Source organism: Borostomias antarcticus, assembly GCF_949987555.1.
Source record: "Borostomias antarcticus genome assembly, chromosome: 9".
NCBI classification, from domain to species: domain Eukaryota; kingdom Metazoa; phylum Chordata; class Actinopteri; order Stomiiformes; family Stomiidae; genus Borostomias; species Borostomias antarcticus.
This window is the reverse complement of record NC_140242.1, coordinates 25,014,433-25,040,844: the sequence shown is the minus strand read 5'-3', so window position 1 is coordinate 25,040,844 and position 26,412 is coordinate 25,014,433. Positions and strand designations below refer to the sequence as shown.

Here is a 26,412-nt window from a genome sequence, read left to right as displayed (position 1 = left end):
AATCAGACAGACATAGATCTTGCACTCTGTCTCAAGCTTGGATGGCACTTATAAGGTCATTCGCCGGGAGAAACAGCCAATCATCTCAGGAGATCTTTTCTAATTTCACATCATGCACCGCAATCTCTCTGATCAGGGGACTGCATGGGCTCTGAGGCGCCTCTGATTTTGGGGGGCGGACAGATTCGCTCTGCTGTTTCTCCACAAATGAAAAAGGATGTATATTTCAACCTGGTTACCATTGAATTGAACTAAAATACTATCTCCGCCTCGCTTAGTTTTGCAAAATTATTGATTTCTATACACAGACAAGGTCTGTAAAGTCGCAACCCCCCCCCCGGCTTCAAAATATGTCTGCTGTAATGATTTCTCCCCCAAAGATGGGACAGTAACTGGATCTGGAGCAAATGCACGCTGAAGCACTAACCAGCCGTCCTCCATCCATTTTGGCATGCAACGTGAGACCATGTGGTGAAGTGGAGCTAGCTTCCATGGGCCGGCGATTCCATGGAGCAACACAACTGGGTCATAGGCACGGAGCCAGCCAAGCTCAGATTAGACTGTCAGCATCTTGTGGTGATCAAAGGCCACTTCAGCTGCCCAGCAGCACAAGACACAGGTGTCACCACACAGCTACTGACATGGATACAGTAGCTACTGTAGAACAGACGTCAACTTACAGTACTACTGTAAGTAATGACAGTAAATCTGTTGTTTTTCAAATACAAATACTGAAAATACCAACAAAAAAAGAAAAATCGAAGAACTCCTAGATAAAAGACAGTAGCCTACTCTTCAGAAGGCAAAGGGTATAATTGTAATGTTCCAGAGACAAACGATGTTGCTGTGTTGAACAAAGGAAACAGGAAGCTGCTAGTCGATGCGGTGGGCTGTTGGTCGATGCGGTGGGGGTGTAATAGCAACATAACTCAGGAGTCAGCTCCTCCTGGTTGATTACCACATAATTATCTGTGAAAGCAGCAGGAGTCGCCCTCCTAATCACTGCTTTAGTCTCTAAAAAGGGTGTTTTCAGGTAGAAGAAGCTTGTTAGGGCCACTTCCTCCTTTATACTGTACAAGTCAACAGGAAATTACACAAGGCATCTACGTCGCGGGTGTGTGTGTGGGGGGGGGGGGGGGGGAGGCAGAGAGATCCTCCGGTTGGTTCTGTGTGTATTATTATGTGGATCTCCAGTACAGTGTGCCCCCCCCCCCCCCCCCCCCCCCCCGCCTCTATCCATGTCTAATTAACGCTGCTTCTCATTCAAGGCGCTTTGGAACGGCAGGTCCCCACAACAATTACACACAGGATTCCTCTTCAGGTCCTCCGTGAGAATAAAGAGGCCATCCAGGTTGTTGATTACCCCCCTCCCTCCCTCCTCCCTCCTTTCTCTCTCTCTCTCTCTCTCTCCATTATTGGATTTACTCTGGTTGGATGGAATGAGGAATATCGAGCAGGTAGAGGGAGGAGGGGGGGAGGAGAGTCAGAGACACACTGTCAAGTAGGCCTAGATGGGGATAGAGAGGACGGTTACGGTACACAGACCCACAGAGCAGTTAGTCCTTCTCTTTGTGAGTGGCTTATCTAACCAGTAAACGCCACCTTACCTTGGGTGAAAAGCAACACACGCACAAGAATAAAATGCATCAGTGATTTTATTCACTTGAGTAAATAGCAATTCACTATATATAGCCTACATATATATATATATATAAAAAAAAAAATATATATATATACATATATATATATATATTATATATATTAATTGACCTCTTTTTTCACAGGAACCCTGTCTATTTTTATCCTGGTGTGTGAGTGAGAAAGCAGCCAGGAGAATGAGGCTGGCAGGCCACTGCCAGAGACACCAGGAGGGCGTCCCACACTAACGTAGCCCAAGTGGACGTAACAAAGAAAGATGTGGGGGCGGAAACCACCGGCGAGCTAGCTGCCAGACGCATGGAGGAACGGGATGACTGAAAGCACCGATGGAGGACTCGTCCGAGGACGACGTAGAGAGACTGCAGTAGCGTGACTCTACCTTGGCTTCATGTACAGTTAATTGCCATCAAGATCTTGAGGACTTGACTGTCTTGTAACCGTTGAACTGTAATGATTCAGCACCTAACAGTCAATTGCGTACATTGAGCATTTCCCAAGCAGACATTGCAGGACGGTAATATCGGACACTGATGTAAGTCCAGGCTACAGTAAGGGACACCAGAAGTGAAAGAGTTAACTCCCTGCCGTCTCCATGGTGAGGGTCCAATCATCCAGTACCTCAGAGAGCCAGAGGGAGCTGCCTCAGATAAGGCCTCCATTAAGACTATTATTTTAGACCATCACACCCACTAATGGACCCGGGGCCCCTGGTCACTGCCGACCTCTTATCCACATGGGTCCAGTCCTCCTGTTCCGGCTGTGCCTCCTACACTGTAGGTGGGCTGGTAGCTGGTCCTGCACCCCCCCAACTCTCTCTCTCCCAGCACCATGGGGAGGGGCGGAGGTGTTGTGCCGTCAACATAAGCCCCCTGAGGAGCCACTAATTGCTCCAGAGCGGTTGCCTTGGAGAGTTTTCCAAATATTTATTAAAACCTCCCCCCTTCCTTCAGCCCCTCGTGTGAAAGAGAAAGAACACAGGATTACGCAGGATTAGATCGCCATGAGTAACAGTTTAGATAAAAGCACGTTATAGCAATGTAGCAACAACAACAATGGACAGAGGCTGTAGGACACGACAGCCTTAAAATCTTATTGTATTTTTGCGTTTATTACAACAGATGTATTGTCATTCACAGTTTGGTTAGTTCCTATCAGATCATTGTCATTTCAGCCTCAATCAAAAGCCTTATGATCATATTCATTTTTAGTCTTTTTTTTCATATTTTTTACAAAAATGTACAAACAGGTAATTCCACTTTACGAACAATACATAGAAGTACTGTACAAACTACATTCCTAGAGCCATGCACTTACTGTAAAGATAACCATTTTGAAGAGGAAAAAAACAATACATATATAGGCTACACAGTATGTATTTGTAGGTGATATGAGAGAGATGGTTTGATTTTAGTTTGAATTCCAAGCAAATGGTTAGCATGGATATCAGTTTGTAGGAAGCAGCATTGAGTGTTTGGATACAGAAGGTCCTCGTGTACGAGAGCTTTAGGCAGTGTGGGGGTTCATATCATGGGACAATATGAAGGCCTAAACACATTGCACTTTTCATAGGCCCTAGAAAGCATTTCAGGTTTTCAATGACATCTCTGAATATAACACTGCAATGCATTAAAACACATCACCATCCCATGTCCTTGGTTCAGAGAAAGCATTCAAGTTTTACAGCATCTTAGAAAAATAATTGTTTCTGTATGTACAGGAACAATAATGATAGAAGCGGACGGACAGCCTCATTTACAGACATTTTTCAACAAACTCACAGTCATGAACAGAGACAGTAACTGTCAACAAATGACTGAAGAAAAAAAGTACCTTTAATATTTCCTTTGGGGTTGCTATATTAACCATTTAGATAGTGTTGATATTATATATGGATTTATCTACTAATACTGATATCTTTCTGCTATCTTAACAGCGCAGACGTTACCTATCTGTGTAAGAAAGATCATACCTTATATAGACTTGATAAAGCCAAATAAATCAATATTCTAAAGGCACACACAACTAATCAAGCCTACAGTATTTCATGATCATTTCACTTTATCTTTAAAAATGAACTGAAAAACTTGGAATAAATGAAAATGGAATAAATGAAAATGGATGAAGATATCGTATGTATGATACACATACATTTTCCATAATGGAACCTCAAAAAAGCCATAAATAATATGATATATCAAAAGCGGGAAGCAACTTTATGGAGTAGAGAAAAGAATATTCCAAATCCCTTTAAAACATAATGGCTACAGCACTTGAGATTGGTGCTGTAGCAATTTCATTTCAAATCACACTGTTCCCTTTCAGCCACTCCAGTAATACTCTTTTAAGGCAAACTGCATCAATCCAAGTCGAAGAAAAAGAAGTCTTTCCATTTCCAGAACGGTATGAGTGGTGATAGTTCTGACAGGATCACCTCAGAAGACAAGACAGCGAGGTGGAGAGACAAGGTGGAAGACCACAAGTGCTGATATCTTCACCTTGGGGCTTGTGCGGTCTCTAGACATGCACATGTTAACTATGAGAACCCCCTAATGATGTGGATCATGGAGTTCTGACACAGACATGAACTCGGGGGGGGGGGGGGGGGGGTGTAGCGTTTGGTAGAGGGGCGAACATAACATAACCGTACTGAATGTACAGAGCCGGAAACACAAGGCAGATCATTGAAGACCTACGGATAAAAGATGTGCACTGTGAAACCGGACTCAGTCTCAGAGACACTGTTCCAGACAGTCCTGAACAGCTGAGCCTCAGTCTGAACACTGCGGACCTCCAGTCCGGGGAGGGGGGGGGGGGGGGGTGCGGAGGACTGACAGAGTCTACGCCATGAAGTCCATCCCCACCCCACCACCCCCCCCACACACACACACACAGTACTTTCATACGCTGAGTCATCCAGCTGGGTAACCCCTCCGTAAGATTCACCAGAACCCCCCCCCCCCCCCCCTCCCACCCTCTGAGCGCGTTGAGGGCATGCGGGCCGGATCCTCTGGCGAAGAGCGGCCTGTTGCGTCGACCGACCGAAGCTCAGCTCAGCTCAGGCGTAGAGCGGGGGCGGGGCCAAACCCTGAGGGGCGGAGCCTCCAGACAAGCCCCCCCCCCCCCCCGTGTTCAAATCCAGACGGCGGCGGCTGCAACCCATGTCCCCATACGGCCTTGGGAGGATCCATCTGGTGTGTGTGTGTGTGTGTGTGTGTGTATGTGTGCGTGCGTGCGTGTGTGAGGTGGGATCTCAGACGGCCAGGGTCATGTTGTGTGTGTGTGTGTGTGTGTGTGTGTGTGTGCGCGTGTGTGTGTGTGTGTGTGTGAGGTGGGATCTCAGACGGTCAGAGTCATGGTGTGTGTGTGTGTGTATGTGTGTGCGCGCGTGTGTGTGCGTGTGTGTGTGTGAGGTGGGATCTCAGACGGTCGGAGTCATGTTGTGTGTGTGTGTGTGTGTGTGTGTGTGTATGTGTGTGTGTGTGTGTGTGAGGTGGGATCTCAGACGGTCAGGGTCATGTTGCGGAGCAGCCACTGCTGGGAGCGGCTACCGTTACAGTCCCTCAGGGTGGGCAGCATCTTGTCCTCCTCCGACGGCATGTCCAGACACTGGTTACTGTTCACATGCAGCAAGGTCAGACGCTGGGAGGGACAGGAATAGAAGCACACACGCACACACACACACACACACACACACCACACACACACACACAAACAGGTTAATGAGTGTGACGGTGAGCAGAGTTCCTGGCCTCCGTTCTACCTGCCGGTTGGGGGTTAGACCTCGCCTGGCCTGGAAATTCGATTCCCAAGGGGCGTAGATCAAAATGCCTCTGGATGCAATTGGATAGACATACAAACGATCAGTGAAAATGCCTCTACGGCGCTCCTCTGTTCCGTAATCTTATTAAACCCGCCCCATATTAGATTAACGGCTGTGATTGGCACGAACCAATCTTGGTTCGAGTGGATTCAGTTAGAACAGTTGGATATCCAGACTGATCTGCGGAGTGAAATAGAATGTGAGCTCACGAGGTCAGGCTGGCGACCTCAGGCTACATTAGACCTGGGATGAGAACAGATGATGAGCAGAGCCGTTATCTCCAGCGCAGACATGTGTTGCATTTTTTAACCAGGCCAGGTCAAGCCTGGCTTATGTGCGTGGCTGGACGGAAGCTAGCCATGCCACTGAAATAGCTGTGAATTGAAATGACATGAAATAATGTCTGATAAATTAAGATAGGTCTTGTCGCCTGGACACGTCAGTTCCAATGCTTCCAATTCTAATCCAGCACAATAAGAGCGGTACAGCCAGTTAGCTCATGAGCTCACAACAACTAGCAGCAGCTTCCATAACATTAATGGTAGCGGTCAGTGGCTAAAGCAGTTACATTGATGATTCCTGTAACGTTAGCTATTTTGCTGCAATTGGTTCAACTTTTGTTTCTGGACAAAGGTAAGGGATAAACCCAGATAACACAAGGCTAGTGGACCTACAGCGGGTCCCCGATGGACGAGCTGGTGGAACCTCCGCTGGCGGACCTCCAGCCGAATCCGCTGGCGGGTTCCTGGCCATTTACACATCGAATGGCGAGCGGACCTCTGGCGGATTATTAGCGTCAGGGACAGCGGTCCGCTAGTAATCCGAAATGCTCCCGCTATTGCTCCACCACCATTCCACCGGTAGTTTATTGTCTATATCCTAGGCCCATTGGCAATTCTATTGCTAAATTAACTTACTCTGAACCGTTTTGGGCAACCCTTCCTTTCATAGTCCCCCTATTACTAAACATTTACCTGGTAAATACATGCAAAGTATAGCCTAATATATAATCGGTAATTACTGAGACACCTATACTGTAGGTATATTTTCAAAACAGGAGTATTTCAAATGTTCAATTACTGCACATGAATTCAATAACTGACATAGCACCACCAGGTAACCACATTTTTACATAACTTCTATAACATCCAGTGACAAACACAAATGACAAATCACAATGCTCATATTTACTAATATGCTTTGAATTATATTAATTATAACTGGATCCACTCAGGAATCTGGGAGTGGGACCGAGAACATGAGGAGCAGAAAACAAAACACAGAGTTGCATGTACAGAGAAACATAACAGTAAGCACAAGTCTAGAATATCAATGGGACTTGTAATTGGTCACTTTATTGGTCACCCAGTTTCTGCAATCAGTTTGACACAATTAATTCATCTGCAAAACAGACGTACATTTCCTTAAAAAAAAACTTGTCTGACGCCCCCTTCAGGTACTTGGTAGCCTCCTGCTGCAGTGCCTCCTCAGTGGTTCCCCTTGTGACTGGGTTTTTCTGCATAGCCCCTAAGAGGGATAAAGAAGATATTAGCTCAGAAACACATTTCTGCTTTATTGGCACAGTGACAGTAGAAAAGGACAGGAAAGTTGAGAGGGGAGGGGACTGACACCTTCATGCTCCGAGGCACCCATAATTCGGGGCATGCTTTAAATTCTAGAACAAAAAGTAGAACTTGCACATCCACAATGTAAACCAGGTGCAAAACCCAAAGGGAGCAGTACATGAAAAGTAAATAAAGGCTGCACACTGGAACATTTGATGTTTCGGTCAAAGGACCTTCATCAGAAATGTCTTTCTGATGAAGGTCCTTTGACCGAAACGTCAAATAAACTCTTGGAAGTCCGACGCATGTTCCAGTGTGCAGCCTTTATTTACTTGTCATGCTTTAAATTCTAAACATGATTTATTTAAAACAGACTATTACATTACACCAGGGATTTTCAACCTTTTGTAAGGCCCACTTCTGATTGATAAAATTCTGAGGATCTAATTGAAGCCGATCCTGATCCACCCCTTGGTGAATTTTTCACTGTTTACTCCATTAACTAGACATTGAAAGAGAAAACAACACTACCTCTGCACTTGTTTTATTCCAGATCACAGGAACATAGTCGTCGATGATCAGCCCAGACAGGAATGAAGGTCGCATGTGGGAAAAGACAAAAGTCACAGCTCATCCATTATCAATTTTGTTAGACTCAGACATGAAAAGTAGACACTACCATTGCTTAAAAATATGTAAACTGTATAAACTTGTGATCATGATCATGATGCTGAGCCCAGTCTCTTAAGTGAGAGGAGAGCATACTTGCACGCAAGCTTTCCTCAGTATTGTGACAATATTACTACTTTTTAAACCCTTAATAAGCATTATTTGACCTTTCAATTCTCGTCACTTACATAAACAGACAGTGAGTGTATGGTCTCTGAAATAATAAAGAAATATAATGTATAACTAACAGAAATACGTACACAAATAACTAATAGCCTAACTCAAATACTCATTGAATTGCTGAAACCGAACAAAATCTATCTAAGCCTGTTGCTGCCCTCCTGTGGCCGAAAACAGTAAATGCAGTCTATCACCGGTAATACACGTTTGTAGCCAACTAACAAGAACATAAAAATCTAACAAAGTTCAGTTACTCTTAGCTACCAATAGCCTATAAACAGAGATTACATGATAATAGTATGAAGAAGCTATCAAAATCCCTACAAAGCCATAGCTAGCAACATAGAGCTAATGCTAATATAGCTAGGCTAACGTTACATTAGCTAACATTAACGCTAGTTAGCTAGTTAGCTAACCTAAATGTGTCAGCTAGCTAAGATAGCTGCTGTAACGTGAAGTAGCATTAACATTTGAGTAGCAAATGTTCCCTCAATACACCGGACATTTTTTAAAACATGTTTTATGTGATGTTTGTATACAGCTTTACATTTTGAACCAGAATTTACCTGACTTGTCCGGGGCGTCGTGTTGAGCTGGTCGTCAGTGACTAGGTTGTTCAAGACTACCTTCCAGTGACGGTTGCAAGCAGAATTTTAACGGTATCCCAACCGAGTTCCACCATGGGAAAAGGGACAGGGGAGGGCGTGCCATGCAAGCGGAATTCGGACGGTATCCCAACAGATCCACATGAGTTTTACCATCAGAAAAGCGACAGGGCATGGTGTCAGCGCGTGTGAATGTGAGTGGAATTTCGCTCAGAGACCGCTACCGACTCACCAGCAGAAATTCTCCAGCTGTTTAACAACGGTGCCCCTCTAGACACCCCCCAGTAGAAACACTCTAGGGGATTGTCGCTCTGATTCCGATGGAGGACCGATATTTGTGTGCTATCTGGGAAAAGGTTGGAGTGAAAGGATGAACGTGTGGAGGTTTGGGGTATAGTTCCGTAGAATCATCCCAATCGGGTCTTGAACCCCGATCTCCCGGGTGGGAGTCCAATACTTTCACCGCTACTCTACTTGTGCAGTGGAGATCAGAGGATTGATTTTGGTGTCCTTCTTTATTTTGTTGTGCTGGGACTACTCTTGTGGTGCCAACAGAGAAATGCAGGTCAACATTGACCAGAGTAAGGGAGGGAGGGAGTAACAACTTGACAAACGCTATCGTAGGTGCTGGTTTACAGCCATGCACAAAAATATAATCTAAAAGTGTGAAGCTAAATGTACCGTGCTGTCAGCATTTGGCACTTAAATCCTGCTGGATTCATGTCCAAGGAGGACTACTCGAAATAATGAAACCAAGAACTGACATTTCTGTTCAACAACCAAGCCTAATAGCTGGACGGCGGTACTTGTCACTTGATTGGGATTATTCTGAAGTACTACATGTCCATGCCGAAATCAATGCTTGAGTGCCATCACAGCCATAACTATAGTCTTTGTGTCACTACTTAAGGCCAGAGAAGAGATTAAGAGTGTGAAAGGAGGGAGAGAAAGAGGGAGAGAGAACGAGAGAGAAAGAGAGAACAAAAGAGAGAGAAAGAGGGAGCACAAGAGAGAGAAAAGAGAGAGAAAGAGGGGAGTGAGAGAGAAAGAGGGAGAGAGAGAAAGAGGGAGATAGAGAGAGAAAGAGTGAATGAGAGGGACGGAACAAGATAGAGAACAAAATAAAGAAGGAAAGAGACGGCGTAAAAGGTCTTAATTAACCATTTATGGCCTCTCTCAGAGGCAATGCACTTCGGCCATTTTGTTCCATTATCAATTGCCACAGTGGTCATAAAGGCGCTGACTGAACCCTGCAGAGTCCAGCTCCAACCCAATGGACTGCTATTACATCGTCTTCTAAGGAAGAAAATAACCAGACCAAGAACATGGCGTAAAACCACACTGGGCGATGATGAGGCAGATAGGGTGTGCTAGACAGCATCTATACATGTACTGTAGTGTTGTATAGACTAGTTGCTCCACACTGAAGTCCCTCTTTCAGTCCAGCGCCGGTCTGTATGTGTAATGTAATGTGATCCCTCCAGCCAAGGACCTTTAAAGGTTAAAGGTTAAAGTCCCACTGATTGTCACACACCTGAGTGTGTGAAATTTGTTCTCCGCATTTGACCCATCCCCTGGGGGAGCGGTGAGCAGCAGCGGTGCCGCGCTCGAGAATCATTTGGTGATCTAACCCCCGAATTCCAACCCTTGATGCTGAGTACCAAGCAGGGAGGGAATGGGTCCCATTTTTATAGTCTTTGGTATGACCCGGCCGGGGATTGAACCCACAACCTCCCAGTCTCTGGGCGGACACTCCATCACTAGGCCACTGAGCTGGTTGGGGTTTGGGACCCTGCTTAACATATAGACACCGAGTGCTGAAGAGTTTGCAGGGGAAGATACGGACATACATAAAGTGAGACACTGGGGAGGAGGAGACACCACACACACACACACACACACACACACACACACACACAGTACACACACACACTGTACTACAGAAGCCTGTAGTACACTTTTCATTCAGGCCCTGGCTACAGCAGGCTGGTGGAGGCGCTGTATGCTGTATGTGTCTTGTTTGTTTGGGGGATCCAAGCTAATCCTTCATCAAAACATGATTGTGTTTTGTCTGTTGACAGAGGACTTTGCATTTAATAAGCATACAGTGAGACACAGGCCATATGTTAGCTTTTGTTTCCCTCTGTATAAAAACCCACACGCACACACGCACGCACACAAACACACACACACACAGAAGTAAACAATCAAACACACACGCACATACACGCACACTGACACACACACACACACACATACAGAAGTAAAAAATCAAACACACACGTACACACCTTTTATGAGGTACATTATGCTCGAGTCAAAGCCCACAGAGACTTGTTAACCAGAGCATACCAGATTTGAAGGACATACAGTAGCATACTAAGAGAACATCTTTACATTTACCTCATCAAAACCATAGCTGTCGATATATGATTATGAATACCGCTGTAAATATTGTAGTGTTTATCATAGTAGCACAGAAGAAGATGATACCATCTGATATGAATCTCAACTGTACCCCTGGTTATCTATTAATCATGAGAACAGGGCTAGCGGAGAAATGAAGATACTATTTCTGCTTCCATCCAAACGTCCCACCCTGCTTCAAACTGACAGAGATGACAGCAGGGAAGTACGACGCAGGGAGGAGGGAGAGAAAGAAAGGAAGGATCCATATTTAATGCAAAATATTAGAAATTGCGGGGCCCGCGTCCTGCACTCATAATTATTTCATTGGTCCTGGGAGGCACTGAGAGCTCCCCTGGCTGCGGCTCTAGGGGGGGTGTGGTTGTGGGGGGGTGGGGGGAGCGTGTGTGTGTGTGTGTGTGTGTGCACAGCTGAGACTCGCTAATTAAACTACGGAGGTTAACAGCGGCGGGCCTATATGGGTGAGGAACATCCGAGCGCCTCGGTCGCCAGGCAGCGGAGCGGCCACGCTGACAGGAGCGCGATCTGTCCGTTTTCAAACGCGCCGTTCTGCCGACGCCCGGGACGAGTCTTCGGAACGGAGAAGCCGAACGCGCGAGTACGAGTACGAGTACGAGGGGGACATCTGCGGCCCGGGTGGTAGAGCGGGTCGTCCAATCGATCGCGGGGCCCGGCGGTTTGAATCCCGGCTCCGCCTCTCTCCACATGTCGGAGTGTCTTCGGGGCAAGACACTGAACCCTGAATTGCTCCCAATGAGCAGGCTAGCACCTCGCATGGCCGCTGCCGCCATTGGTGTGTGAATGCGTGTGTGAATGGGTGAATGAGAGGTCATTGTAAAGAGCTTTGGATAAAAGAGCTATATAAGTGCAGTCCATTTACCATTTACCATTAGCATTTACCATTAGCATTTACCATTTACGAATGCAGGGGCCGTTACCGCGGACGCTGCATTCTCTGCACAGGACGGAGAAATCAGCGGCGGCCAGTAGCGTACAGTAGCCTACAGCCTTGCTTCCTCTGACAGCGGTCCCTGTGTTTTGTCCTTGCTGAGTGGTTTATTCGTGTCTGGAGGACAAGCCTGTAGGGCCGGGCAATCAGGCCATCTGACAGCGGGTCGCTACCCTCCCGCTAGCGACTCCGACAGCGATCTCACCCGATTCCCCCAAAATGGCACCACGGCGTCCAACAGCTTGCGCCATGTCCGCATAGACAGCTTGGACATCACTGACAGAAAGCGCTCATTTAGAGTGAGTAAAAAAGAACTAAAAACAGAAACATATATGAACTGTGGGCAATATTCATCCACACTCAGTATTTCAAAACACACTCACAGCTTTTTGAAAGCAGGTGCAGTGTTTTCTAAGCCGAGGCTTTACCCAGGTAGAGCGGGATGAGTGGCGGTAATTGAAATTCAGCGCTTAGACAAAGGGGGAGCACCGCGCCCGCTGCACACAGCTGCCGCCAGGCCAGAGGAGAGAGGGTTTCAATGTGTCCCTCGCTTCCCTGAGAGGCCTCGGCCCACGGAAGCTCGCCTCACAATGAAGGATCACTTCAAAAGAACTTGCAAACAAAGGCCGGGCCTATTTCAATCTGCCAGGCGCCTGGATAATCAGCTAAACATAAACAGCTCCCATATGTCCCTCATTCAGCCGGTGGAGACATCGGAGGGGACGGCCAGAGTTATTTACATCAAAATGAAATATTTATGTCTGAAAATAAATGTCAAATGAGATCTAATTTGGTGCAGAGGCCGGAGAGAGGATGGGCAGATAGCAGCAAGTACACAGCAGTATCTACAGACTACAGTAAGAGCTGTCGTCCTTCCCTCATGCATCTCTCTGTGTCCCTGTCTTTAATGCAGTCCTATCAAAAAGGTCAGCGGTAATAGCTAATAAATGCATCGTAAAAAAAACGCTCTGCCTGCATCCGCTCACTAACAACCGTAAAGTTCAACAGCAAAACAAGCAGCTATGGAGTTCTGCGAACATTTTCCTCCTGGCAAAAAACAGACATAAACATGGCCTACGGTGCGGACTGAAACGGCGACACCCTACTGAAGCCACACCATTCAAGGTCACACCACTACACACTACTACACCACGTTAACAGTCAATCAGGATAAAGTACTACCACCATCACACACAGGCACACTACAGTATACTGCGCTAGTCCTAGTAAGTACTGACCTGCTCCAGCCCAGGCCCCTGGCCCCCCGGGGGCCCCTGGCCCTACAGAAAGTAATCAGTGGGGCTGTGGTAGAGACGTCTAAAGACCTCCAGGCGCGTGTAGTTGCGGAGGAGCCAGGCTTGCCGGGGGCTGCTGTTACAGGGCTCCACCGTGGGGCCCTGGGTGCCGTCGTCCAGGCGGCCCGCGGTCAGACAGGACTGGGTGATGACGTGGAGGAAGGTGTGCTTCTGCTCGGCCGCCCAGCAGGGGGATGACGGCGAGAGACGACGGTCACGCGGATGAGAAGAGGAGACGGAGAGATGGATGAGGGGAGGAGATGGAGAGATGGATGAGGAGAGGAGATGGAGAGATGGATGAGGGGAGGAGATGGAGAGATGGATGAGGGGAGGAGATGGAGAGATGGATGAGGAGAGGAGATGGAGAGATGGATGAGGGGAGGAGATGGAGAGATGGATGAGGAGAGGAGATGGAGAGATGGATGAGGGGAGGAGATGGAGAGATGGATGAGGGGAGGAGATGGAGAGATGGGAGAGTGGGGAAGGAGAAGCTACTTGATCAGATCACCAGGGAAGATAAATGCAACTCTTGCTCAGTTTAGAGATGGTTTAAAGATAGTTTGGATGGTTTAGAGATGGTTTAGAGATGTTTAGAGCTGGTTTAGGTGGTTTAGAGATGGGCTAGAGATGTTGGTTTTATTACTGAACTGTGTGATTACATGTAAAAAGTGATACAGTAAATTAATCAAGAGATGGTTTAGAGATGGTTAAGAGATGGTTTACAGTAGATGGTTCAAGATGGTTTATAGATGGTAAAGATATGGTTTAGAGATAGTTAAGAGATGGTCAAGAGATGGTTTAGAGATGGTTTAGACATATATGTAGGTAACTGTGATTAAATGTAAAAAGTGATACAGTAAATGAACAAAGAGATGGTTAAGAGATGGTTTAGATGAGTTAGAGATGGTTTAAAGATGGTTTTGATGGTTTAGATGGTTTAGAGATGGTTCAGAGATGGTTGAGAGATGGTTTAGATGGTTTAGAGATGGTTTAGAGATGGTTTAGAATAGATGGTTTAGAGATGGCTTAGATATGTTTTAGAGATGCTTTAGATTGTTTAGAGATGGTTTAGATGGTTTAGAGATGGTTTAGAGACAGTTTCAAGATAATTTAGAGATGGTTAAGAGATGGTTTAGATGGTTTAAAGATGCATTAGAAATTATTTAGATTGTTTAGAGATGGTTAAGACATAGTTAAGAGATGGTTTAGAGATGTTGGTTTCAATATTGAACTCTGGGATTAAATGTCTTCTTTTTTACGTGATACAGTAAATTAATAAAACCAATCCCTCTCAAACTGAGTCAAAGCCGAGTCTATCTCTGCTGATCTGAGGGCTGAGACTAGGAGAGGAGGATCACACCGCTGTCCTGCAGCGATCTGATTGGCAGCAGACAGAGATGGGTGGGATGGATGAGTTGCGGAGCCGAACAGGAGAAACGTGGGGGGGGGGGGGGTTGGGGGGTATTTCTCTGATGCTAAATCTGATGACCATATGAAAAGTTAATGTCACTGTACTATCCAGGGATCGGCAGTGTCCCCGGCAGTGTCTGTCTGTCAGTCAACCTGCTACTAAAAATACCCTCCAGTACTGACATCCCTGGATGCCCCAAAGCTGGGTATGTCAGGGACACGTATGAATTATTCAGCTGTTCATATTAAGCGTGAACCAGGAGGAGGGAGTGTAAAGCCTGTGTGCGTCTCTTGGTGGTGTGTACAGATCTAGATGGCTGAGCCTGAAGGGGCTTTTCTGGGCTGTCAGGAGATGAGAGATCTCCATCAGTGACAAGACTGACACCATACACACGCACGCGCACACACACACACACACACACACAATATAGATCTGGTCATGACACGGGATTGGGTACCAGTGTGTTTATGTACTGTATGTTTGTGTGTGTGGGGGGGTGGGGCTTAAAGGTTCCTGTGAGCTACACAATGCTTAAGAATCCACTCGGTATACTGAGACAGTTAACGTTTCCCCTAAGGAAATCCTAATGTCTTTGCCCTTGCTGAGTCAGGTGAACGTCAGACAGCCTTTTTTACCTGCTAAACTGGGGTTTAATAATCTGTAATTAATCTGGGATTACGGATATTTAGCAACAACAACGGTACTATTTTCACTTCCTCAGTCCTATTTTCCATTCTAATCCCCGATCTTAGTATGAGACTGGTCTTTTATGGCTCATATCCAGTGACAGAGCCAATGAGCCGTATAGTGTGGGACGCAACATCTGATTTGACTATGGTCATAACTCAGCAGAACATCCCACAGCACATTCAAATGAGCTCCTCTAACGACTATTGACACAACTTCACACACGTCTTTATAGACTTGGGGTGGTGGGGGGGGGTGCTGGACACCGGTCTGACGATCACACACCACAATAAATAGCTAGTATCGAACACGTTCGTCACTCACAAAGGGTCTACTCAACTAAAACGACATATTCAACAGCGGAGAAGAGATCTTACCTCGAAATCATATTCCCACTTGCCAACATACTACACAAGAGGAGAGAATATTTTAGAGGGGGGATTCTATGGGGTATATTGTACCGCTGCAAGGTGTGAGCCTGCTCTCCCAATGCAAGGCATGATGTCCACGTACAGTGTCAGTGCTGCAAGCCAATGTCTGACACACAGCACCATCTGGTGGACCAAAACAATCCCATCGTTTCTGCAGAGTCCTCTCCGTGTGGGCGTACCATGCGGGCGGCATCTCATCAATTGTTCTCACAGGAAAGACTATAGACGGTCGACGTGCGGACTGATATCATATCATATTCATATTTTATTACTCCCGTGATGAGAAGCTCGGGAATACGCTACGGTCAATTTTCATGTGCTCTGTCTAAGGAATCTTGCTGACTTCTCAAATGGTTGTTCATGCTTGTACGTTGTTGTTGTTGTTTGTGACCAAAGCATAAATCGGTTGAAATTGATCCGTTTTTTGTTGTTGCTTGTTTGTTTACCTCAGCATCGTATTCAAACATCTGGTTGCCCTTCATGTGGTGACACTTCAGCATGATCACAGGGCCGTTGAGGCGCGAGACGTCCAGACACAGGTCGTCTGTCCTGATCTCCTTATCCGCCGTGTAGGAGAACACCTGGGAGACACAACACCACACAGTCAGACACACAGTGCCGTACAGTACACACCTAGATCCTATCACAACTCTATATTAGAACACCTGCAGCACACAGCACCATACGCAGACCCAGACCCAGACCCAGAATCGACCAGAACTCTCTTCTACTGTACCTACAGTAGGATCTGCTCTCCCCACACACCTGGGTGCAGGGTGACTGGGGTGGATTTCCCCTGGGTGTTCCTCAGGGCTGGGTCTTGGTCCTTACCTGGTTTCCCCCCATGCCGTGGCAGTTGAAGAAGCCAACCTTCTCGTTCTCCTTCCTGCCCATGTTGTCTACACACTGGTTGGTCTCCACGTTTCTGATCTGAGACGCAGAGAGAAGAGTGTTGCTTCAGGCCCCCCGAGTGAAATTTTCAGCTTTCATCGCTCCCATTCGCCGCATTCGACCACAAAGACGTTAACATATTCAAACCCCAAATGCCAAAGGGTTTCCAGGTGAGGGAAATCAAAGCCACCTGCTCCTCTACCAGTCTTTTTTATTCATACCGCCTCTTTGGAAACAGCTGTCAAGCCTAATTACATATTTCCTGTCCAATGAAACATCAAGTCATCTAAACTCATTAGTTTATATTTCATCAGAAAAACTTGATGATGTGACTCATAATCAGAGGCCTTATCTAAGGATGCGAATGACTGCGCAAATCAGAACTTGAGCGAAGCATTCTGGCGTGCCAACCCCCCTCCCCCAAATTCTTATTTAATGATTTTTTAATCCAATGAGCCATCTAATATAAAACTAATATACTCCTGGAGGGCTGGCCTCCCCCTGTACGTTAGATACTGTAAGTGTCTCGTTATTCAGGGATGGTGCCGTTCATAATTGAACAGTATAAAAGCTAATGGCTTCAGCTGTTAGAAGTCAGCCGTGTGCTCTGGAGTGAGTCGCTCAGCAGTGGCGAGGATGGAGGGGGAGGAGGGGGAGGAAGAGGAGGAGGAGGAGGGGACCCAGAGACAGGAGGTGCTGCAGAGAGGGAGACAGCAGCTTTTTTTTTTTGGTGGGTGTTTTACCGCAGTACATGGCGGGGCTGTAAAAGCTCGGGAGCCTCGGCAGAATTAAACACGGGGGGATTACAATCTCATCTCGTCATCTGCCCCTCTCCTGCGCTCGCCTTCCTCCCGACGGCCTGCTTTCGTCGTGAGGGGCGGGTGTGCCTCTCTTCTGCTACCCTGGCCGTTCAGTCGGCAATCACTCTGTGATAGCCTGGCTGTATGTACATCCACACACTACTACTAATACTACTACTACAAGTGGGTTCTTTGAAGAGAAGCCTAAAGCGCATGCTACACTGATACACAGCTTAGACGCAGCGAGCGTCGGACCCAGCCTGGCACCATGACAACAGCGGAGGGGCCGTCTGTTGCACCGGGACACGTGACTGGAGCCTGGACTCTTCAGTTCTGACTGAATAGAGATGAATGCTGAACGGATGTACACAAACGATCTAGGGCCTGAAGAAAGACATAGAGATGGATACTGTGGAAAGAGAGAGAGAGAGAGAGAGAGAGAGAGAGAGAGAGCTATACTATGTTCTGTAGAAACAGAGTGAAAGAGAGAAAGAGAGATGCTGTCTTCTATAGAGAGAGAGAAAGAGCTGTATACTGTGTTAAAACAGAGTGAGAGAGATAGATCTGTGTACTGTGTTCTGTAGAGAGAGAGAGAGCGAGCAGTATACTCTATAGCTCGTACAAAAAGAAAGAGAGAGAGAGATAGAGAGGGAGAGAGAGGGGGTAGTATACTGTATCATTACTGAAAAGAGGGAGGTCTCATACCTCACCGAGCGAGTAGTATCTCCGGGGTATCTGGGAGTCGGGGTAGATGTGCTCCAGGAACCAGGAGAAGGGTTTACACTGCAGGGCTTCACGCAGGGCCTTACGAGACGACACGTCCCCATAGTCCACCCTCACCACGCCTGCAGGGGGCGGCAGAGAGCAGGCTCGGGTCACACACCCCGCTCAAACAAGGTCCTCTCTGGGGTTAGCATGTAACCCTAACCCCAAACCTAACCCTAACCCTAACCCTCTGCACAACTCTATACTCAAATGTTATTTAATTGCACTGCCTACAGTACACCATGGACACATACAGTCATTCATGATCGGATGGGATAAGATGAGGATGATACTGATAGACTGCTAGACTACGAATAGTAAATTGCAAGATTGGGAACCTTTAAATGTCGAGCTGTGTACCTAGGAACTGGAAGGAGGAATTGATCTGTGCTTATAAGACATTGTAAGGACAAGCGATGACAAGAATTCCAATGTACCTGTACCTGTACTGGTTATACATTTATATTCTAACGGAGAGTTTGGATACTTGATTCTGATTGGCTAAAAGAGTAAAATACTCTGTAACCCACGGCTGCAACCGCATAACAATTCATGCGCCGTCAATCTCATTGACGAGGCCATTGATAAGATCAAGCGGCTATGCTTTGCGTAGCAACCACTCACAGCAACCTCGCCTTTTTTGTATCCTATTACAAAAACGCACTCATCAGTCCGACTCCAACACTTCCACACCCCTACCAGCAAAAACGAGTGCTCTGGAGAACTGTTTTAATAACTGCACCATAGCTGGAAATATTCAAATAAACGTAAACCACCCGAATTATGCCTTATGGTTTATGTGAACAAGGCCAACTCAAATAGGCGAGATAGCCTATGTTGCCTGGCAACCATTTAATTCAGAACTATAGCCTATCGCGGAAGATTTTGTAAATACTAAAATTATAAGAATGATTGGTAAATAAATTATTGAATGTTACTACTGTGTGTTTTTTGTGAATATATATATATATGTAGTAACCCACTCGAGGCAGTGGGTTACAAGGGATTTTACCACAGCTACGGGGGTTTTCTCCGCTATCGCTTCGGGCCTAACAACGCCCCGTAGCTGTGGTCAAATCCTGTGTAACCCACTGCCTCGAGTGGTCAATTGCTTAATTCTATTCTATTCAATGATTAAGCAGATCACAGAGGATCCTGTATAGAATACCTGCCATTGTAAAACGCAACCAAATGAGAGAGAGAGAGAGAGAGAGAGAGAGAGAGAGAGAGAGAGAGAGAGAGAGAGAGAGAGAGAGAGAGAGAGAGAGAGAGATAGATAGATAGATAGATAGAGAGATTAGAGAGAGAGAGAGAGAGAGAGGGAGAGAGAGAGAGAGAGAGAGAGAACCGTTCGTACCTTTACACTCAACCCATGGATGTATTATATAAACTGGATACAGCCACTCCATTCACTGGCCGCTATCAACAATGAAGCCCTATTGAACCGCGCCATCTTGGCAAAATTTGTAGTCATTTGACTATTTCCGGTTACTTTTGACTTGCGCAGTTGTGCTTTTCTGGCCTTCCGGTTACTTTTGACTTGCGCAGTTGAGCTTCTCTGGCCGACGCGCGTCCACGAAAAAGTTCACATTTATCTGATATGTAGACGCGCGTTCCCGGCTCTCTCGGCTGTCCCCGCTTTGATTTAGCAATGAAAACCGGCTTGCATATTAACCTGTTTTTGTCAAATATATCAATTGGAGAAATTATTTTTTGATCCTGGCATCTTAGTTTTAACAGGTTAAATATAATTGAACATGTTTTGTTTGCTAGTAGATGGTATTCATTCCGTTCGCGATAACGTTATTGCAGCCAGGCTAAATTCCTCCAGGGAGCCAGTGACCGGCGAGTTGAAGAGCTTCACTCCCCGCCAGCAGGAGCCTTGGCCGCGGCTACCGCATCTCGGAAAACCCGCTGAGTTCGTGGCTGCTATTTCACACTCGCCCTTGATCAATCCCAATACCGATCCATGGTAACAATGAATCAATCGTTCAGATCAGATCGGCAGTGCTGCATGCATGTTACAACATCATTGTTACCTTTATTAACATAACCATAGCCTACATTTATCTCTCTAACACTAGGCTATCCATCTTACACCAGTCGGCCATTCGATAAATGGAAGCGGTGAACGCCAACGTTGACTGAAAACACCCAAACTCAGTGTATCGTTTCATCTTCATGCTACACATCAACTCCTTTACATTGTATGTGAATAAATTCCTGTTATTCTAAAAATATCCCATTTCTGTCCATTCCTGGAAAAGGCTAATAATTGCTGTCAAATGATCACTCCAGTTTATCACCGTATCCCACTACCATTTCAACTATGCACAGGAGGTTGTCTTGTGGTCATTTTCATTAAAAAATGATTAGCCTGATCAGTTTGTTGTATGTATTAAGCCCTTTTTGAGCGGTATGCTTGTATTAATAGCTTATAGCTTGCCATACTCACCAACCTTGGGACCTCAGAAATAGGGAGCATTTTCAAACCAAATTGCGGGGGGGGGGCATTAAAAGCATTACAAATTAGACATTAAAAGCATTAAAACGAAATGTGAAACATTATATATATATATATCTATGTGTGTATGGAGCAATTGTTTTTAATGTCCGACTTCTGTCTGTGCTGTTCAGTAAATGTGCATCTGTCCTAATTTATTGTAGCCTATCTACTACACAACCTAGTTCAAATTTATGAATCTCCCGCGGAAGTCAGGAGGGTTGGCAAGTAGGCTATGGTCACTGCTCCCCAGTAAAATTGAATAATTGAGGGGTTACTTACAGTACAAAAAAGTACAGCATTTGTAGAACTCGGATGATACTACATAAATTGCCATGCAAAGCCAGAGACTGTTGCTTGTAGACGACAAGACTGCTGTAACCATTAAAGTTTGGAGTAGGCTGCATAAGCTTACACTTAACAATGCACACACACAAAACGCTCAAAAAGGGCTTAATACATACAACAAACTGATCAGGCTAATCATTTTTTAATGAAAATGACCACAAGACAACCTCCTGTGCATAGCTGAAATGGTAGTGGGATACGGTGATAAACTGGAGTGATCTTTTGACAGCAATTATTAGCCTTTTCCAAGAATGGACAGAAATGGGATATTTTTAGAATAACAGGAATTTATTCACATACAATGTAAAGGAGTTGATGTGTAGCATGAAGATGAAACGATACACTGAGTTTGGGTGTTTTCAGTCAACGTTGGCGTTGACCGCTTCCAGCTATCGAATGGCCGACTGGTGTAAGATGGATAGCCTAGTGTTAGAGAGATAAATGTAGGCTATGGTTATGTTAATAAAGGTAACAATGATGTTGTAACATGCATGCAGCACTGCCGATCTGATCTGAACGATTGATTCATTGTTACCATGGATCGGTATTGGGATTGATCAAGGGCGAGTGTGAAATAGCAGCCACGAACTCAGCGGGTTTTCCGAGATGCGGTAGCCGCGGCCAAAGCTCCTGCTGGCGGGGAGTGAAGCTCTTCAACTCGCCGGTCACTGGCTCCCTGGAGGAATTTAGCCTGGCTGCAATAACGTTATCGCGAACGGAATGAATACCATCTACTAGCAAACAAAACATGTTCAATTATATTTAACCTGTTAAAACTAAGATGCCAGGATCAAAAAATAATTTCTCCAATTGATATATTTGACAAAAACAGGTTAATATGCAAGCCGGTTTTCATTGCTAAATCAAAGCGGGGACAGCCGAGAGAGCCGGGAACGTGCGTCTACATTTCAGATAAATGTGAACTTTTTCGTGGACGCGCGTCGGCCAGAGAAGCTCAACTGCGCAAGTCAAAAGTAACCGGAAATAGCCAAGTGACTACAAATCTAGCCAAGATGGCGCGGTTCAATAGGCCTTCACTTTAGATTACGATTCCTGGGGGCTTGACTCAACCTGATTGGCTGGCGCGTGTGTTCAAGCTGGGGTGAGTTCAATCTGAAAATGGTGTGTACCGTTTTGCTAGTTTCCCTGGTTGAACGACATCCTCGAAATGGTGTGAAACGGTGTGCAACAGGGCTCTGAGGTAGGTTTTGTCTCGTTCGGCAGGTGTGTCAGAGGTCTTACCCAGTCAGCAGATATGTAATTCTCAGCTGCCATACATGTGCAATACTAGCATAACACACAGGGTGTTCAACACACCACTGTTTCCGTTTCAATTAACTTTTTGCAACGTTTTGTTGGGACCGAACTCACCCCTGATAAGAGCAGACCCGGAGCGAGATAGTGTGCATGCCCCGGGCAGGTGGGCACATTCACAAGACTGCGCTGTAGTTCTGCACTGCCCTACCCCGGCTGACCACTAGAGGGACCCTCCACATCATCATACAGTAAGCCATCGTCCAATTACTGCTTCAATGATCTCTCAGGGCTCAATTCTGTGGCAGTATGATGGAAACTGTCTCCAGGTGCCTTCCGAATACCAGTGGTAATCCTTGGTGAGTGGCTCATCATATCACACAATGTGGCACTAGGCAATCATGCAAATGTTTTGGAAGGGAGTACACATACGCTTCTCTCTTCTCTCTTGCCACGTTGTAAATCAGGTGAGGAATCGGACAGACAATCCATGCGATTTGGCAGTGACTGGGTGTGACCTTTTCGAAAACATTAGACATATGTTTCGGCTTAAAGTGTCCCCATTTCCCTCATGTCATCTCCTCTAGTGTCTCTAATGACTGAACATCATCAGTGTCCATGAATCCAATAATGAATCTTGAAAGAGCGTTGTAATGATGAAGGATGGAGCCAGAGATTAAAGCTATGAGTCCGGGGGTGAGGGGGGGCGGGGGGAGGGGGGGGTTGATTAATTCCACTGTTCATTCCCCGTAGTTGTGAGTCTGGCCATGCTCTCAGTGTCGGTGAACTCATCAAAGTCACGACACAGACAATGGCGAGTGTTAACATCTCCTCTGACACATCCAACGCTTTTAACAGGAATAATAATCACAAGTTGTCAGATAAAAACTGTGAGAAATGGGACTCTCTCCCTCCCTCTTGCTCTCCCTCCCAGTCTCTTTCTGTCCTCCTCTATCTCCCTCTCTCTCTCTCTATCTCTCTTTCTCTCCCTGTCTCTCTCTATCCCTCTCTCTGTCTTACTTTCTCTCTCTCCCCCTCTCTCTGTCTTTCTCTGTCTCCCTTTCTGTCTCTCTCAATCTCTCTCTCTTTCTGTCTGTACTCTGTCTGTACTCGCCACTGACCCGTTCTCTCCCTCTTTCCCTCTCTCTATCCTCCGCTCTCTCTCTCTCTGTCTTACTCTCTCTGTCTTTCTCTGTCTCATTTTCTCTCTCTCGCTCAATATCTCTCTCTCTTTCTGTCTGTACTTTGTCTGTACTCGCCACTGACCCTCTCTCTCTCTCTCTCTCTCTCTCTCTCCCTCTCTCTCTCTCTCTCTCTCTCTCCCTCCCTCCCTCCCTCCCTCTGTAGGGTCCACACATCAGCACCTCCACACAAGATGATGAATAGCCCTTTGATCGTAGCATTGCCAGAGGAGTTTGGTTCAGCCCACGTGTGCCTCACTATCAGCAGGGGGGCATGGTGCGTGGGTGAGTGGGGGTGTGGGTGGTGTAGGGGGCGGGGCGTGGTCATGGGAGGGGAGGGGGCGTAGTGGAGGAGCGGCCCACACATCATCCTTTCAAATATGCCAGAGGAGTAGAGCAGGCTGTCGGTGCGTTGCCAGACCAGACCAGACGAGCAGAGCAGGCTCATCCATCACTCACACAGCTCTGTCTCTGCCGCACAGCCTGCCAAGGACCGCGACGAACTTCCAGGAAGTACGCCGGTCCGGGAGGGGTTTCAGGAGCCGGTCCTCCTCCATCTATCCCCCCCAGATTGGACAGATTACACAGGATCCCGTATAGGAACGGCCGGTATGTAAAACACTGCAGCAGATATCCCGGTCCTCTAAGGGTAATCACGTTACCGGGCTGGAAGACGGATGCCCGGGTCCGGGTCGTCCCGGTGGTGTTGGCTTGTGGGGCTGAGGCTCGGGGACAAGGATGTCAGAACGTCCCTGGAGCTTCTCAAATGCATGTCAGAGAAACCATTTCGCACTGATATGTGAGCTCATGTTCAGGACAGCAGGAGTCAAACATCTTGAACTATATTTAGATCAAAGCTTTCCATAAATAAAGCATTGAGAGAGAGAGAGAGAGAGAGAGAGAGAGAGAAAGAAAGAGAGAGGGTGGTAGTGTACAGTTGAATATTATCCTAGCCCACTTTGGCACGTTAAGAGTACCAGAGAATTTTCTACAGCCGGAGAAATATGGCAAAGCGGGTTGTTAGTGGATTGGGATGGCGACCCCTGCAGTGCACTGTCTAGTCACCATTCAAATCAAATCAACCTTTATTTATATAGCGAATTTCATACACAGAGGCAACCATGCAAGTGGAGAGAGGTGCAGCTACCTGGTGTATTACGGTAATAGCTACCTGGTGTATTACGGTAACAGCTACCTGGTGTATTACGGTAATCACAGCTACCTGGTGTATTACGGTAACAGCTACCTGGTGTATTACGGTAACAGCTGCCTGGTGTATTACGGTAATCACAGCTACCTGGTGTATTACGGTAATAGCTACCTGGTGTATTACGGTAATCACAGCTACCTGGTGTATTACAGTAACAGCTACCTGGTGTATTACGGTAACAGCTACCTGGTGATATGATGTAGAAGAAGTCTTTGAAGTCGTCCATCCAGACTTCGGCGAGGCGGCGGTTGTTCTTGTTGATGACTTGGCCCGTGCCCCCGGGGAAGCTGTAGGGCGTGGCCTTGCGGAACACATGACCCACGTGGGAACAGGTGACGATCTCAAGAGACCCGCCGCACTGCCAGATCTGGGGGCGGGATCAAGTACGACGGCGTGAAATCAGAACCTGCACACACCTACACATATGATGAACCACGCAGACACACACACACACACACAAACACACACGCTGCAACACACACACACCTACAAACATGATGAACCACACACACATACACACACACACCTACACACATGCTGCAACACACACACACACACCTACAAACATGATGTTACACACACACACACCTACACACACACAGCAACACACACAGACCTACTGTACACACACACCATGTAACACACACACCTCCACACACACACACACACACACACACACTACACACACAATGTAACACACACACACCTACACACACATTGCAACACACACAAACACACACACCTAGGCACACCTACACACACAATGTAACACACACCTACACACAGACACACACACGATGCAACACACTCACACACTTACACACGCACTGCAACACACACTACACTGCAATACACACACCTACAGTACACACACACTGCAACATACACATCTAAACACACCCAATTAATGCAGCACACATACACGCACCTACACACGCACTGCAACACACACACTGCAGCTGCCACACATACACACACACACACACCCCTACAGTACACACACGCTGCAACACACACACCTACACACACGCTGCAGCACCCACACTGCAACACATAAACCTACACAAACACACACACGCACGCACGCAAACACACACACACAATGAATGCAGCACACATACACGCACCTATACACGCACTGCAACACACACACTGCAGCTGCCACACACACATACACACACAACACACACACAAACACACACCTACATTGCAACACACACACCTACACACACAATGCCACTTTCCTGACATATTGAACTGTAGCATAGTACTCTCTGTGGTCTTAATTACTCACCCTGAAAGACATCTCCAGGTTCTCCCCACCCCAGATGTCCATCCCTGGGTCGTAGGTTCCTATCTCTTCGAAGTAGGTGCGGTCGATGGAGAACAGACCTCCAGCCATGGTCGGGGTTCTGCACAAGAGGATTGCACATTTGTCGTGAATAAGGTTTTTAATACAAAATACAAGTGTCAATATTTCATGAATAAGCTTAAGCTTGAGTCCAAAGTCACCATCAGGACTCGTTCATCTGCATCTAAGTGATCTAGTATGTCTGCCGTGTTCAAGCCGGCCCATCTAAAACGCATTAGTGCCAACGAGGTGATGTGATCGCAATACAAAAATTGAGCCATTACTCTCTCTTTCCTATTGTCTAAGATAAGACACACTTTTGAGAAGCCAGATTTATGAAGCAGTGCTCATTGTTCGCTTAGGCACTGGGAGTACCTTTAGTCACTGGACAAATTGGATAGCATAGACAGA

The 26,412-nt window shown here is 46.5% G+C and overlaps 1 protein-coding gene across 2 annotated transcripts in view; it reads right to left on the bottom strand.

Moving 5' to 3' along the window:
* Positions 1–5,157: 5,157 nt before the first annotated feature.
* galnt13 (polypeptide N-acetylgalactosaminyltransferase 13) overlaps positions 5,158–26,412 on the bottom strand; it is a gene marked incomplete at both ends in the record, with an annotated part of 36,456 nt that continues 15,201 nt past the window's right edge. The window contains 6 exons of one of the 2 annotated variants that reach the window (XM_084443648.1): positions 5,158–5,298; positions 16,145–16,279; positions 16,530–16,628; positions 18,095–18,234; positions 24,837–25,017; positions 25,945–26,062. In XM_084443648.1, the coding sequence (XP_084299774.1) occupies positions 5,158–5,298; positions 16,145–16,279; positions 16,530–16,628; positions 18,095–18,234; positions 24,837–25,017; positions 25,945–26,062 (814 nt within the window). Of the gene's footprint in view, positions 5,299–13,154; positions 13,341–16,144; positions 16,280–16,529; positions 16,629–18,094; positions 18,235–24,836; positions 25,018–25,944; positions 26,063–26,412 lie in introns of those variants that run through there. The other variant, XM_084443647.1, reaches the window with a different exon arrangement.